General features: G+C 41.7%; 1 protein-coding gene across 1 annotated transcript in view; it reads right to left on the bottom strand.

Annotated features, from left to right (window-relative positions):
* Window positions 1–15,244, bottom strand: part of SLC6A16 (solute carrier family 6 member 16) — a 45,074-nt gene that overhangs the window by 15,053 nt on the left and 14,777 nt on the right. Inside the window, exons 3-7 of the mRNA XM_083376573.1 lie at window positions 8,282–9,073; window positions 6,749–6,906; window positions 4,296–4,422; window positions 1,569–1,750; window positions 542–652 (exon numbers count right to left, since the gene is read on the bottom strand). Of these exons, the coding sequence (XP_083232699.1) occupies window positions 542–652; window positions 1,569–1,750; window positions 4,296–4,422; window positions 6,749–6,906; window positions 8,282–8,477 (774 nt within the window). The 5' untranslated portion in view covers window positions 8,478–9,073. The remainder of the gene's footprint in view (window positions 1–541; window positions 653–1,568; window positions 1,751–4,295; window positions 4,423–6,748; window positions 6,907–8,281; window positions 9,074–15,244) is intronic.

Genomic DNA, 15,244 nt, shown 5'->3' with positions numbered 1-15,244 from the left:
TAGTCCTTGCTGCTGCAACCGGTATGTATTTACAGCAGTTCTAGAAGTCATTTGATCACCGTTTGCAACCTTCACAGCTGACCTCTGACAAGCAATATCAACGGGGAAGCCAACTGGCTTAAGGATTCCGTGATTCCCTTAAAACAGAGCTCCCCAACCTTTCCGGCTTGGCAGCCTGGAAGGGAGGAGCATGCGCAAATGGGTTTCTGGCACCCATGCAAACAGGCTGCTAGCGCCTCCGCGTATGTGCAGATGGGGCCACTAGCGCCTGCTAGTGGCGAGTGTGTGTGTGGGGGGCTCGCCAGCTATTCCCGCAGTCCAGTGGCCAACAGGCCACAGCCTGGTACCGGGTCGCGGACCATAAGCCAATCACAACTGCAGTGATTGGCTTAACAGCCATGGCAACAAAGGTTATAAAATCAAGTGTGACTCACTTAACTACTTTGCTAAACCACAGAAATTGTGGTCCCAATTATGAATGTAAATTGAGGACTACCGATACTTCAAAATCAGGATGGAGCCCAAAGCGGGAGTCTCTTACCTTAGGGGTGAACATGATCTTGATTCCATCAGCTGCCCCTTCTAGCAGCAAAGCACGCACAAGGAAGCACAAGAGAACCACGTAAGGGAACAGCGAACTGAAATACAAAACCTGGGATGGAGGGAAGATATGATGGAAATGAATAGGAAAAAATCAAGGCGTGCTGAGAATCATGCTGGCAGACGTTATTGGTACACGAGGGGAACGTTTGCCTTTCATGTTTCTGTAGCTTCTTTCCCACAAATGTATTTATTTATGAAACTTAGATAGCTGCCCAACTTAATACACAGTAACTCTGGGCAGTGCACAACAGTAAAAATCCACACTGAAAATGCACAATTCCCCTCATTCAGTCTATAATCCAAATTATTTGCTTCCCTTGTTTTGCCTCCTCTTCCCCAACTCCCATTGTCCCTGAAATCCCACAGTATATGCAGATTTCCTCAGCCCAAAGATCAACTTGTGGAGATGAAAGTTTGGTCCACCATATCTGGAGGCTGCTAGGCTGAGGAAAAGACAACTGTATCCAAGGTAACGGCTGGGATGTCAATTACAGGTTGTCCTCGACTTACACCATCATTTAGAGACCATTTCAAATTACAACAGACCTACCCAAGGATACCTAACCTGGATTTGAAGCACTGATCCCCCCCACCCCCTGGTAATCATGTGGTCATATATTGGATGCTCGGCAACTGGTCTACTTTACAGCAGTTTGCAGGGTCCCGAGATCATATAATCATGATTTGCAGATTTTTTTTGCCGGAAACCAGCATTTACTACCAGTTTGCACCCGTTGCGAACCATGGATTCACTTCATGACCACTGCGTTGACTTAATGAACACTTAACTGTCACAAATCAAATCATAAAATCAGGCCTGGTCACATGGTGACCCAGTTAAGGACTGGCAGCATGGCTTATGGTCACAATGCTGGGCTGAATTACGGTTGTAAATTGAGGACGACCTGTATGAAGTCTCTGACGGAATGTTTTTGTGTAAAGACAGAAGAGTGGACGCAACCCACCTTGCCTGATGATTTAATGCCTTTGATCATGGCGAGACAAACCAGCATCCAAGCAGCAAAGAGGCAGCCGGTAAGGGCTGGGTCAAGACCCCCACTCTCCTCTATGGAGTTGGTAATGTGCAAGGCCTTTCGATTCCAGAAATAGATAGTGGAAGAACTGTCCATGCATTCAGACTCCATGACTGGAGAGAAAGGGAAGAAGAGAAAGAAAGAGAGAGAGAAAAAAGAGTGTGTGTGGGTGTTAGCTTTTCTTTTTCTGATGATGCTGTAATAACAAAAACAGGACATTTATTTTGGAATATTGTGGATAAAGTTTATGTTTGTCGAGTGCATCTAAAATATACTGATTTCCAGAATGCTTCTTACCCAAATGGATGGGTTTTTTTCCTCATTTCATGGCAGTTCCATGTTATTTTAGAAGAGCAAATATTACAAAACTGATTTTAGCACAGTACAGCAAGTATGAGCAAAGGGCAGGTTTATTTGCACAGCCATTTTTTTTTTCTTTCACTAACTCTGGCCAACCAAATAGAGTAACGCAGAAGCATTTTCAGAAAAGACCATGAGTGTTTTTTTTCCACTTTGAGGCTTGTATCCTCCAGTCTTCAGTTCCAGCACTAACTGTTTTCTCTTGAAATGTTCTATAGTTTGATGCATTTAAATGTATTTTCCCAAACTGCAGGCATAGAGTGTCTTTCTGCATGCGGAAAGTCTAAATTTCATATTGTAATTTATATCTTGACAGTAAGTAGGGTTGGGAAAGATTCTTCTCTGGAAATCTGCAAAGACTGATACTATTTGGGTGTAAGACACTGGATGGGCCAACTGCCTATTTGGCCTAAGGTAGCTTCCAATGTGTCTCAAGTTCTTGCAATTTTTTTCCCTAAACAATTCAAGTGCTGTGTCAGCTTTCCAGGGTGAACAGATAAAATATGTTGAACGTTTTCACAAAAGTAATCAACTATAATCAAAATTTCTCTTCCAATGTTTGCTCTTATTACTGCTTTTCAGAATCACTGAGAAGTGTTAATGATAAATTGTTCTAATGCCTGTGAGCGTGAAAGTTTCTACTTTTATGTATTTCAAAGGAAATATAGTTTGTTATAAAGAAAGCAGAGAAAATGTTATATGGAATATTGTAAAGTCTGCTTCCTTTTTCAGACAGCAGCTAGCTAGTAACCCCCAATTAAACTAAATTCCTCCCACTTCCCAAGTACCCAAAACAGACAATTTATTTTATTTATTTAATGTACGACAGTTGTAGGTTGAAAGCCAGTAGCCTATATTATTATTACAGAGTAATAGTTTGGCTGTCTTAAGAAGGGAAAGCTTAGCAATAATTAAATAGTAATAATAAAAGAGAACCCATAAACAACACTGCAGGGGATCTTTTTTAAATAGGACTTGCTCATGACTAAACATTGTTGGAAGAGCTTGGTTCATGGAAAAGAGTGCTGAATAACATAGCAATGTGTTTACTGTATGTATCTGAACGACAAAGATCTGCATGACCACTAGATGGCAGCAATTGTAGTTTTGTGTCACTTGCATCTTCAATACTGTAATACAGTTTCTCACTAGACTAGTGCCAAGTGTGAACTTCATTTCCCAGAATTCCCTGTAGCCAGCATGTTGGTGAGAATATTCTGAGAGTTGAAGTCCATTCATTTTAAAGTTGCCATGATTGAGAAATATTATTCTAATAGTTGCCTAGATTTTTGCAGTCCAAGTATCACGGTCCTTCTGGGGAATCACTGTTAATTTATTTAGACAATTTGTAAAGGAGGATATATAGTGTAGAAACTATTCTTATTTAACTCCTTCTCTCATCCAGGAGATGACATTTCATGCAATTGGGTGAATAAACTTTTAAAGAGACGAATTTTAATACCTGATTATCTTTTAAGAATTCAAAAGACTGCTGTGTCCCAGCTCAGTCTACTGGTTTATTTACAATTTTTCATTCCTATATTCTTTCATAGTAGATTAGCAAGATTATACTGTATATGGCTACCTTATACCAGACCAGGAGTCTGTCTCTTTTTTATAGCAGCTCTCTGTGATTCAAAAGTGTTTTTTCTCAGGCCTATCTAGAAATTTTGTGTCAAAAACATATGCTTTCCCTTTGAGCTAAAGCATGGTGTCCAACCTTTTAGCTACACACACTGAATAAAGAGAAATTGTCTTAGGCCACATATAAAGTATGTAATATAATTAATGTATGTAAATCACATAATAATGTAAAAAAAATTACAATCTTGTGGGAATGCATTACTAGCTGTCCAGGGCCACATCTGGCCAATGGACTAGATACATCTGAGTTACAGTCAACCTATAATGATCAAACCATAGTTGGGGTTTAATATAAAAAAATTACAATCTTGTGGGAATGCATTACTAGCTGTCCAGGGCCACATCTGGCCAATGGACTAGATACATCTGAGTTACAGTCAACCTATAATGATCAAACCATAGTTGGGGTTTATCTACCACACAACCAACTCCTGATATTTTGATATTAGTATTTTAAAGAGCCTTAGGAGAAGTTGAAACTTGCCATACGTTGGGAGGGAAAGAGCTGGTTAAACCATTGTTCCACCACACCGTTCATGGTTGGGAACTGTGTGCAGGAATCCTTGTTAAAAGCAGCATAATTCTGTGATACAAAGAGGCCACAAAACCGAAAAAAAGCCACAAATGCCTATTGTTTCCTGTGTTCTGACTTACCTGCACCTGTTTCATTTTCTGCTCCTGGGCAACTACTCCACGGAAGGGGAAACTGGAAAGAATTACCCAAGTAGAAAAGACTCCATGCCATAATGACATTATAATATAGGGCCACAAAAGAACACACCTAAAAAGAAAGCAAAATGAATCAGTGTTCCATATTGTCCCTGGACATGGATACAATTGCTTTGAAGAAGAGAAACCATAAACTACAGATGATGTCAAAAACGTTTGAAAAGAAATGTGTTTAGAACATGGTAAACTCCTTCTGAAATGTTCCTTTTCTCCAAAACGGAGACCATGCAACTTTTTTTTCAGACCGAGGGAGTGGCCATTCTAAGCTTTTCCAGGTTGAGGATTACACTCCAAACTGTAGGGAGTCGTCCAAACTAAAAACTAAATTAGGTTTGATTTCATCTATGTTTTCATTAATTCATATTAAATATTTTTAATAAAAGAATTCACCAGTCATACATTCTTTCCCTTCTGTCACATTACAAACAATCACAATCCGAAAACATTTGAAGACGCAGCGGTCGCAAAGCAAACCCATTGCTTGCTATGGGTTGTTTTTTGTTAGAATCTGGAAATAAACGTCAGATTTCAGAAAAAAAAAACTTTGCAAATTGTGGTCGTGTGATCGTGGGACACTGCAAATGGCTCTAAATGCAGGCTTACTGCTGAGTACACTGAAAATGTGTTCAAATGACCACAGGGAGCCCTCCTGGCTTTTACAACTTCAGAAGTAGGTTGAGTGGCCACTGTAATTTTGAACTGTTGCAAAGCAACCGGTTGTAAGTCGAGAACTATTTGTAGTCTCTTTTTTAGACCATAAGAGTATGCTTGTAGGTGGCAGAGGGTAAACATTTCCGCCCAATAGATAAGATAACCTTTATTGTCACTTTTTTCTATGAACACACTGGCACACATTTAAAAATGAAATTCTGAAGTCTGATCTCAAAAGTATGTATGTATGTATGTATGTATGTATGTATGTATGTATGTATGTATGATGCATCCACAGCTGAGCGTCCTTTCGGCTTTGGCCCAGTCGCTTCATTCTTTCGGGCACTACTAGTACTAGCCCTCTGCTCTTCCCCAGTAGCATATTGGATACCTTCCAACCTGAGGGGCTCATCGTCCAGCGTCATATCGTTTTGCCTTTTGGTACTGTCCATGTGGCTTTCATGGCAAAGATACTGGAGTGGGTTGCCATTTCCTTCTCCAGTGGATCACATTTTGTCACAACTCTCTGCTTTGACTTGTCCGTCATACACACACATAGATACACCCACACACACATATATAGAATATATTTAGAATACATTAGCAGAAAAAAAGAGTCTTAAGAGTTAACAAGATTAATACTATATGGCAGTGATGGCGAACCTTTTAGAGACAGAGTGCCCAAACTGCAACCCAAAACCCACTTATGTATCGTAAGGTGCCGGGGGGCGTGGCCCATTGGGTGGGTGTGGCCAATTGGGTGGGCGTAGCCCATTGGGTGGGCATGGCTGCGGTGGTAACGGCAGAATGGGTGGGACTAAAAAGTTCAATCAATCAATTCTAACTTTGCGAGATCTTTTTTTTCCCCCCGAGAAGTTGAAGTTGATTGATTGAAACGGGTTTTTTGCACATGGTGGCAGAGGCCTAAAGCGAAAAGGTTTTATAAAACCCAGCTGAAGGCCTAGGACTGGGACGCCGGGACGCGTGCCTAAAGAGAGGGCTCTGCGTGCCACCTGTGGCACGCGTACCATAGATTCGCCATATGGTATAAGGCTATTAGGGAATCTAGTTGTTCTGCTTCGCATGCTACGAAGTCTCCTCCCAGGAGGTAACAAAGAAAACGGGGTCATAGCTGAGGGAAGACATATAGGCTGTAGGCTGGCAAGATGGGCAGCAAACAAATTTCATAAATAAATAGGTTAAAACAGGGGTGTCAAACTCAATTTCATTGAGGGCCACATCAGCATTGCGGTTGCCCTCAGGGGGCCGGGTGGGTGTGGTCTGGGTGGGCGTGGCCTACTGGGTGGGCGTGGCTAAAGTGTGTATGGCCTACTGGGTGGGCATGGCCAGCTCTACATCGTTGCATCAAGGGTGCCTATGGGGGCCTGGGCAGGAGCGGGACAGATCTGAGGGTCTCTGGCAGGAGGAGGGTCTCTGGGGCAGGGCCAAGGCAGTGGGGGCCGTTCCCTCACTCTTTCCAGGATGGCTTCGCGGGCCGCATGAAACCACTTTGCGGGCTGGATCTGGCCCCTGGTCCTTGTGGTTGACATGTCTGGGTTAAAAGAATCAAAAGTTCCTTTTGATTGCTGGAAAGATTAGCCAATTAATATTTTTTTCTGACAGGTTGGTTTATTCTGAAGGGCATTTCCTCCCCCCCCCCACACACACATTTTTTCAAGACATATGAACAAATATCAGACTCAGAAGAACAGTGACATGGCACTCACCACACAGCTTGCAAAGCCGATGCCTACTAGGCGGGGGCTGATGTGCTTCCAGACGCCAATGCTGCCCTGTCGGATAATCTGCCCAGCTGCCAGCTCCAGGAAGAAGAGAGGGATCCCAATGACGACGAGGAGGAGCAGGTATAGCAGCAGAAAAGAACCTGTCCAGCAAAAGGCAATATTTTAGGGATTCCAGCCACTATGGCAATTATTTCACAAATGACAGTCTCCTGAATCAGGCTGAACTAAAGGGAAAGACGATGTGCCAGTTTGGTGTTTTGGTATGAGTCCTTTTAAGTCAATTTTTTACTCCCGGTGAGCACCTGGACAAATCCCTGCAATTTTCTTGGCAGGATTTTTTTTTTTTTGCCATTGATTTCTTCCCAGGGTTGACACGAGAGTGAATGACCCAAGTCACCCAGCTGGCTTTGTGCCTAAAGTGGGACTAGAACTCAGGGTCTCCTGCTTTCTAGGTTAGTGTCTTAATCACTACACCAAACTGGCTATAAGCAGGTTAAGCAAACCCCAAATCTTGGCCTTCATTGCTAAAGAATGGATCATCTTCCCCTTTAAATACACTGCCAGCCTTCATTTCTCTTAAGAGACGAATATAGCTTATGGATCACATTCTGAAGGTCTCTTGCATTTATGTCTCTGTCTGTGCTAACTTTTTTTTTCTTAAGCACCTGGCAAGATTATTTAACCAGACATTTATACCCCTTAAAGAATGGGTCCCCAATTCCTGGGCCGCAGCCCACTACCGGGCCCTGGCCTGTTCGGAACTGAGTTGCGCAAGCAATACTTGTGCATGAAGCTCCATCTGTGTGAGCAGTGGGCTGTGCATGCATGCGCTTGCCGCTCACACAGAACCATTCCCTCCCCCTACCTACCCCATCAGGCCGCCCAGCCTGAAAAATTGGAGACCACTGCCTTAAAGTGTTGAATCATTTTAAACCTGATGCAATGGATCACGTGTGTGATAGATTGGTTGTTACCATCAAAAGGAGAATGTTTAAAAATATTGTTTCCAAATGTTTTAGAGAGGGAGATAATTTTCTTCACTCTCAAAAGGATCAAATTCACACAATACTGTTTGGAAAGTGAGCAGCGTGGTGGCCTTGTAAGCTTATAATGGGAGACTGGATAACTAAAATTGTGAAAATCCAGTGTCTCCAATTCTCCTGCCAGAAAAATAAGTATCTAAATGGTAGAGAATGTATTCTGGAATAAATGCACCACTTCGGTTGGTGCTTTCGGCCAAATTGCTAAAGGGATCTGTTTGCTATTTCTCAAATGTGTACTTTAATTCAGAAAATCATTCCTTTTCCATTTACAGGGGACTATGTATGTAAGTTTTAGACATTACGTGCATATACAGTAGTAAAAGGATAAAGATACACAAATGATAAAGAACAGCTTTATAAGCTGCTACTTCAGAGTCACATGTAAGAAGCCACAATTTCTTAGAAAAAAGGGGGAGAATCTTGCAGTAGAATCCAAGTCCCAAGTTTGGCAGAACTGCCCAAGTCAACTCACCTCCACCATTTTGATGACACAGGTAGGGGAAACGCCAGACATTGCCGAGTCCAACAGAAAAGCCAACCTGGGCAAGGATATACTGAGCCTTTGATCCCCAGGTAGGGCGAGTAGTAGATTCCTCAGACAGAAGATCTTGATGGGATTCACCCTCAGGGTCTCCAGCTATTTCTAAGTCTGCTTTGGATTTCTCCATCAAGGGAGACAGTATGAGACCCAAACACACCAATGTGTACACGGGCACACGCTGTGATCTGGAACTTATGCTCTTTGCAAATTCACACACCTCAATACTAGTCTCTGCTTGATTAGAAGTGTACACAGCAGATCCCCGATCTAGAACTCTTTTCAAGTGTAGTACTAGAAAAAGTTTAAGTATATGGTTCTAAATGTATGGAATCTTTGCACATTGACAATAAGTCCCTTGTTTGCTAGGAAATGTACGCTCACACGTCAGGTATTTAGTATACACAAACAGCTTTTTGCTCTCACACTGTCATGCAACTACAGAGGCATTAGCGTGTCCTAAATATCTCTCGAAAATTTGTGTTGTATGTGTGTGTATGTGTAGTATTAGCACAATATAAGATGTTTTTGATTATACATTTAGCAGGTATTTCAATGGACTTATCTATCTTCAGTCATAATGTGTTTTGGGTCACTGTATACACCATTCATTAATAGCAGAACTTTAAGTGAGAGAAAAATACTATTTATTTGGCTTAATGAACTGCACATATAATATGATTTATGTACACACAGATGCTGGAGGATGTCCTTCAAGAAGCCAATCTAGAAAACAAACAGTGACAAAAAGGTTAAACGAATGGACAACCCACCCAAAACAATTTGTTGAAATTAATTCAGGAGCACAATCCTGGCTCTAAAACCCCAATTTGGAAAAACAGAAACATTCCACAAATTCAGAGAATTGCAAGATGCTTCCTCCCTCTGTATCAGTGTTTCTTAACCATGGCAATTTTTAAGATGTGTGGACTTCAATTCCCAGAATTCCAAGCCAGCATACTGGCTGGGGAATTCTGGGAGTTGAAGTCCACACCTCTTAAAGTTGCCAAATTTGAGAACCATTGTTCTATATATTACTTTTTATTGCCTGGACAAACTAGCGGTGCCTCCAAACCAGGGACTGACATCTAATTCAAAATGTAGGTTCAACCAGGTTAGACGTTTAAGGATCATTTCCTCAGCTCAGTGTGGATGTAATTTGCAGGATGAAGAATGGAAATTGGGCCTTTTTCTTCCCAGTAAATGGCAACAGCAAATGGAAAACCAGCTTGGTCACTGGTCACAAAGGGAACCTGCTTTCCGAATCCAAAAGTAAAACTTTCTGTTCCAAGGTAAAACTACCACTGATAATAGTACTGGAGAAAGGATTACAAGGCACCAATAATTACCTCAGCAACTACGTCTGAAGAGGATAGTCTTTGAAAAAATTCAACCTGGCCTCATCAGGATAGAATGTTCTGTAAAGAATTTACCAGTTTGTTTTGGCAATATCGAACTGATCTCCCTTCCCTTCTTTTGTGCGTTTATATTTTTGGCTGATAACCTTGAGGATAGGACCCATGCACAATTTTAATTGATATACCAAAGTAAATTCTGTGGAGCACTACATTTCTGAATTATGGTGTGTGTGTGTGTGCGAGAGAGGGGGGGAAGAGAAGAAGCAGGAGGATAAAGAAGGAGAAGAAGAGGAAGAAGGAAGAGAGGGAGAAGGAGAAGGAGAAGGAGAAGGAGAAGAAGAAGAAGAAGAAGAAGAAGAAGAAGAAGAAGAAGAAGAAGAAGAAGAAGAAGAAGAAGAAGAAGAAGAAGAAGAAGAAGAAGAAATAATAGTGGGAGGTGGAGGAAACAATTTTTGCTTGAAAATGAAGGGAAAGTAACAGAAGGGGAGATAGATTAAGTCCTTGCCTGTTCTGGAACTACTTTTGGTGTCATGTTCAGAAACTTAATAAATATTCATTGCCACCAAGAGAGAAAAATGCTTCTTTAGAGCCAAACATTCCCCAGCACAACGTGCTTTTCAAACCCCATTTTTTCCATTTTGGTCAGGGAGATTCAAGCCGCCTCAAAGTGTGCATTCTTCTTGTCCTAATGGTGGTTTTCTAGAATTATTCAAACTGACATAAGCACATATAATTTAGATGCTTTCCAAAATGTCCTGGTAAATTTGAAACTTTTTTTTCTCCCTCTCTAAACAAAACAGAATGGTGGTTTGTGGCTGGGAAAGAAAAGCTAGTTCTCATGAAATAGCTCCAGATTTTTTTGTGGGGGCAAGTGAGCAAATTCTCCATTTGGGGGGCAGGGGGCGACAGGGAGCGACAGGGAGCAGATTTATCTTGAGGGAAAATCTAGATTTACCACACTGAATAAAAGTTAAAAGTTTTCTACAGACTGGTAACTTTCAGAAACACTGCATCTATTTAATTTTTGGTTATAAGAACTAAAAACGTTAACGAGAATAAATTATCGGAATCTATTTCCTCTTCAGTCTTTTACAGTATAGAAGACGATACAAAAGAAACAAGAAGCAGCTATGTAAATCTCATTAAGGGACATCAAACCCCTTTTTTATAATCAGCAATCTGACAATGAGATTTACATAGCTGCTTCTCACTCCTTTCTTGTTCTCCTTTATAATCCTACAAAAAACTTTCTCACTTCTTCTCACTTCTGCATATTCTAATTTAAATTCTTAAAACATCCCCACCTATTCTAAAATGCCGCCTATCACCTCCAACCCGACTCCTGGGAATTCCCTTTTGTGTTCTTCCCTAATTTCTACCCCTAATTTCTCTGCTGAAAATGAGACTGATATCTCTGTCACTGTGCAATTACAGTAGCATTTAAAGCAATTTGAGGATAAAAATCATCCTCATTTTATTCTCAAATTATATATCACAATTTAACTGAAACTGTTGTCTTTGTGATAGTGGAGAATATCTGTAGCTCGAGTGTAGGATGAGGGTGGAGGTTTGTTCTCCCGAGCTTGTAGGTTGTTTTCCGAATGTTTAGTTACCAGGCTAGGTAAACATCCTCAGCAGAATTTAGGGAATGTCAGTGTTGGTGTTCTTCATGTGGTCAGTAGGACTTGTGATGGTGAGGTTAGGTCAGGTCAGGATCATATCAGGTCAGTGTCTTGTGATGTGTCAGGTGTGGGTTGTGTCAAGTGAAGGTCTTGTAGTGGATCTTGTGATGGGGAGGTCACATCGGGTGAGGGTCATTGGGAGATGAAGTGCTGGTTGGGGGAGGGTTGCGTGGATCGGTTGAGGGTCAGTGCTGTCTCTGGTTGGCTGTGTGATTGATTTGGATTCTGAGGGGTTCATAGGCTGGTTGTGGGTCAATGTGTCTGTTGATGGAATTGCTTGTGGAATGCCAGGCTTCGATATACTTGTGAGTGTGGCGGGTGGTAGCATGGCTGATGATTCTTGTATTGCTCCAATAGAACTGATGGTGTTTCGTGTCAGTGTGGGTAGAGATTAGGGATTTGGGATCGTGGCGTTTTGTCTGTTGTGTTTATGGATGCACCAGAGCCATAGGTTCCTGAACAAGACAATGTCAAACATATATTGTGATGCAGGGACTCAAATGATACCTTTTGTAGTTTGGTTTCAGATCTAATGGAGCACTGAAATGGTTTGGTTGCTTCCTTCCTCAGAAAGTGCTATTACACAGATTCATGTAGATCTTTTGACATTACTGATCATGGAGTATTAGTGGAGGTGCTCTGTGAGTGGGAAGTAAGTTACAGTGAAAGTGGAAAGTTACTACATCCTTACAGTGGTTGCACTATAGAGTGCTACAGTTCTAGTTTTGCTCCTATATAAGAGATGGTCATGCAGGTACCTGATGTAATCAATGTGCAAATGGTAGTCAACTTCCTCAGCATACTTTCCCCTAAAACAGGAAGGGCTATCTAGGTGTCTCACAATTGCCTGAAGTGAATGAGGGCTAATAAAATGAAACTGAATCTTCAGTACAGAATTTCTCCAGTTTAAAAACAAGATCCATCCCCAGGTCTTTTTCAAATTTGTATGTATGTCGTATTTAAGAATGGACTATTACTAAAAACAATAGACAGTGTTCTCCTTCCTTGAACTGGCAAACTATACATTAAAAATGGATGGCTTCAGCATTTCACGAATGTGCAGCTTCAGTGGTTCATCAACTTGAAGAAGGAGAATGCTGTCCACCATTTTGAGAAACAGGCAATCCATTCCCAAGTACAAGTTTGTTTATTAGATTTTTATCCTGTGTTTATTACTTTATACATAATTCAAGGCAGTGAACACACATACTACTACTTCCGACTGCTGTCTGTAAGTTGGACATTTTTAATCTGGGTACTGTCGGAAACACATGGATGCTCTGGACAGATGATTCTTCGGCTTGAGAATAAAGAAGGTAGCCTAATCTGAATGAAATGTCATTCCTGCTAAAGCAAAGGTCTTCAAACTTGGCAACTTTAAGACTTGTGGACTTCAACTTCCAGAATGCATCAGTCAGCCATGCTGGGAGTTGAAAGGAATTCTGGGAATTGAAGTCCACAAATCTTAAAGTTGCCAAGTTTGAAGACCCCTGTGCTAAAGGAATATGCACATGGCCTGGGCCTAATAATCTTATAACTGAACTGTTGTCACATGGTCTACAGGGATGTTCTTTTTAAGACAGAGAAATTCCAGCCGGTGCAGCATGCAACCACTCCATTGGTAAATGGGATATCCAGAGAGGACCATACAATACCTGTCAGACCCTCATTTATTATAGGGCTTTTCTTTCTGTGTTTGAATCTGCCATTCTGCTGAGAGAGGGTAGGAGGATGCTTTGTTGTTCTGCTGTTGGGAGGGGGAAGGCTGGTGCAGGGTGTCAACAGGAGAAGGAATGTGCCCTGGGCCATCTGTCTTATCTCTGCCCTGAAGGGAGGAGATCAAGAGGCCAAGGAAAAATCGAAACCCTGAGAGTGGTGTCTGGGAACTACGCTTATCACTCTGGTCCCCATAACAATTTCACACCTGAGGATTGGATGAAATCAAACCGGGCATTTGGCCGTTGGGGTGCGGTCTGTTAGGGATGCTTTAATGTAACGTTTCGTGTGGGAAAATACTAGATCTTGCTTTGCTTCCTTGCTATCACTAGCTCTCAATAAAAGTTCCTTTTTAGATGATACCTGTCTCCAGAGTTTTGCTTTCTTGGGAGGACTAGCTGAGGCAAGACCTTACAATACCAATACTTCAAATGCTTTCCGGAGCCCAAGTCATGGTGCTGAGATTAGTCCCTAAAGCCTTAAAAATCAGGATTATTTAGTTAAGCATTATCAGTCAATCCCTGACTATTCTTTGGAAGGACAGATACTGAAACTGAAGCTCAGTTACTTTGGCCGCCTAATGAAAAGAGAGGACTCATCGAAAAGACCCTGATATGGGGAAAGACTGAAGGAGAAGGAGATGGCAGAGGATGAGATGGTTAGATAGTGTCATCCACGCAATGAATATGAATTTGGGAAAATCCCAGGAGATAGTGGAGGGCAGGGAGCCTAGCATGCGATGTACATGGGGTCATGAAGAGTCAAGACATGCTTGACTGAACAACAACAAAATTGTGTATGAGTTCATATCTCTGTGTGCGTTTGTGTGTGTGAGAGGAAAGTTACTTCCAACAATAAGCCTGGCTTTGTATCAGCGGTGATCCTTTGTTCTCTGCTCTCTTTTTTTTCCAGTTCCACCATCTATGCAAAAATTGAATTATTCCTCACAATAAGCAAACTGAGGTTGATCTAACCTTCAGGGAAGCCAAAATCAGATATGAAAGGCAGCAATGGGTGCCAGCCACCAAGGGGCAGTCCTGGAACAAGACTATAAGTGCCAGTTGTCCTCAGCAAATATTCCACAGCTTTGTTTGCTAACCTTAATCTCCTGCAAATTAGGAGAGACTTTTCTATCTTTATCTCTGCAAATTACATAAATGACGGCTCTTCGAGGCAGTTATCTTACATCAAATTATGAAGCAAGACTGGTGTGTTTGGGTGGGTGCTCAATTACGAAAGAGCTTTCACGTGATTTGGCAGTTGGTTCCCTAAGCAAAAGTGTCCAGCGTACATTTAATTGCTTCTCTGACAGATAAGCCTAGGGAAAGACCAGGGCTTTTTTTGTCATAGAACGCTCAGAATGGAGTTCTGGCACCTTTTTTGGATGGAACCTTGTAGGGTAGGCAAGGCAGGTTGTATGACATGTGTGAGTTCCAACACCTTTTTCTTTTACAAAAAAAGCACTGGGAAAGACAATCATAGTTTGATGCTGAACTGAAAAGATTTCAATTTATAGTATTTTGCAGATCACTCCAGACTCCAACCCTGTCTTCTGAACTTTATCAGAACAGATAAAGCATCTGGAATGAGAAGACATTTGGAATGAGAGGAAACCATAGATCACGAGTGTTAAACTTGCTATGTCACATGACGTGTCGTGACTTTTTTTTTGCATTGCCGGAGCTGGGGTGGGTGCAAGCCTCCGCATGATGCAACCGACCCGTGGGTCGGCAGTTGCTGTAGATGAATGTTAGATGATATATTAGTCGAAGTCCCCTCAGCTGTATTTTATTTTTAATAAAAGCAGGCCAACCTATGAACGTGTGCAGAGGTATTTCTAATTAGTTTCTATATTTGATTCCTGACATTTCAGTCAAAAAAAGGTCAAGAATTGGAACTGTGTGCAACTTTGTGTGCAACATAGGTGCTCTATCACAGCTCTATAATCTTGTATGTTGCAATGCCCAAATTTCAGGCTTACTGTAGTTCTGAGGGTTTCCAGTTCAAACGAGCACTGTTAAAAGGACTGTGGAAATATTTAAAGGTAAAGGTAAAGGTTCCCCCGCACATGCGTGCTAGTCGTTTCCGACTCTAGGGGCCGGTGCTCATCTCCGTTTCAAAGCCGAAGAGCCAGCGCTTGT

This window comes from Vipera ursinii (assembly GCF_947247035.1).
Source record: "Vipera ursinii genome assembly, chromosome: Z".
Classification (NCBI taxonomy): domain Eukaryota; kingdom Metazoa; phylum Chordata; class Lepidosauria; order Squamata; family Viperidae; genus Vipera; species Vipera ursinii.
Note: the sequence above shows the minus strand (reverse complement) of the source record. Positions and strands in the feature narration are given on the sequence as shown.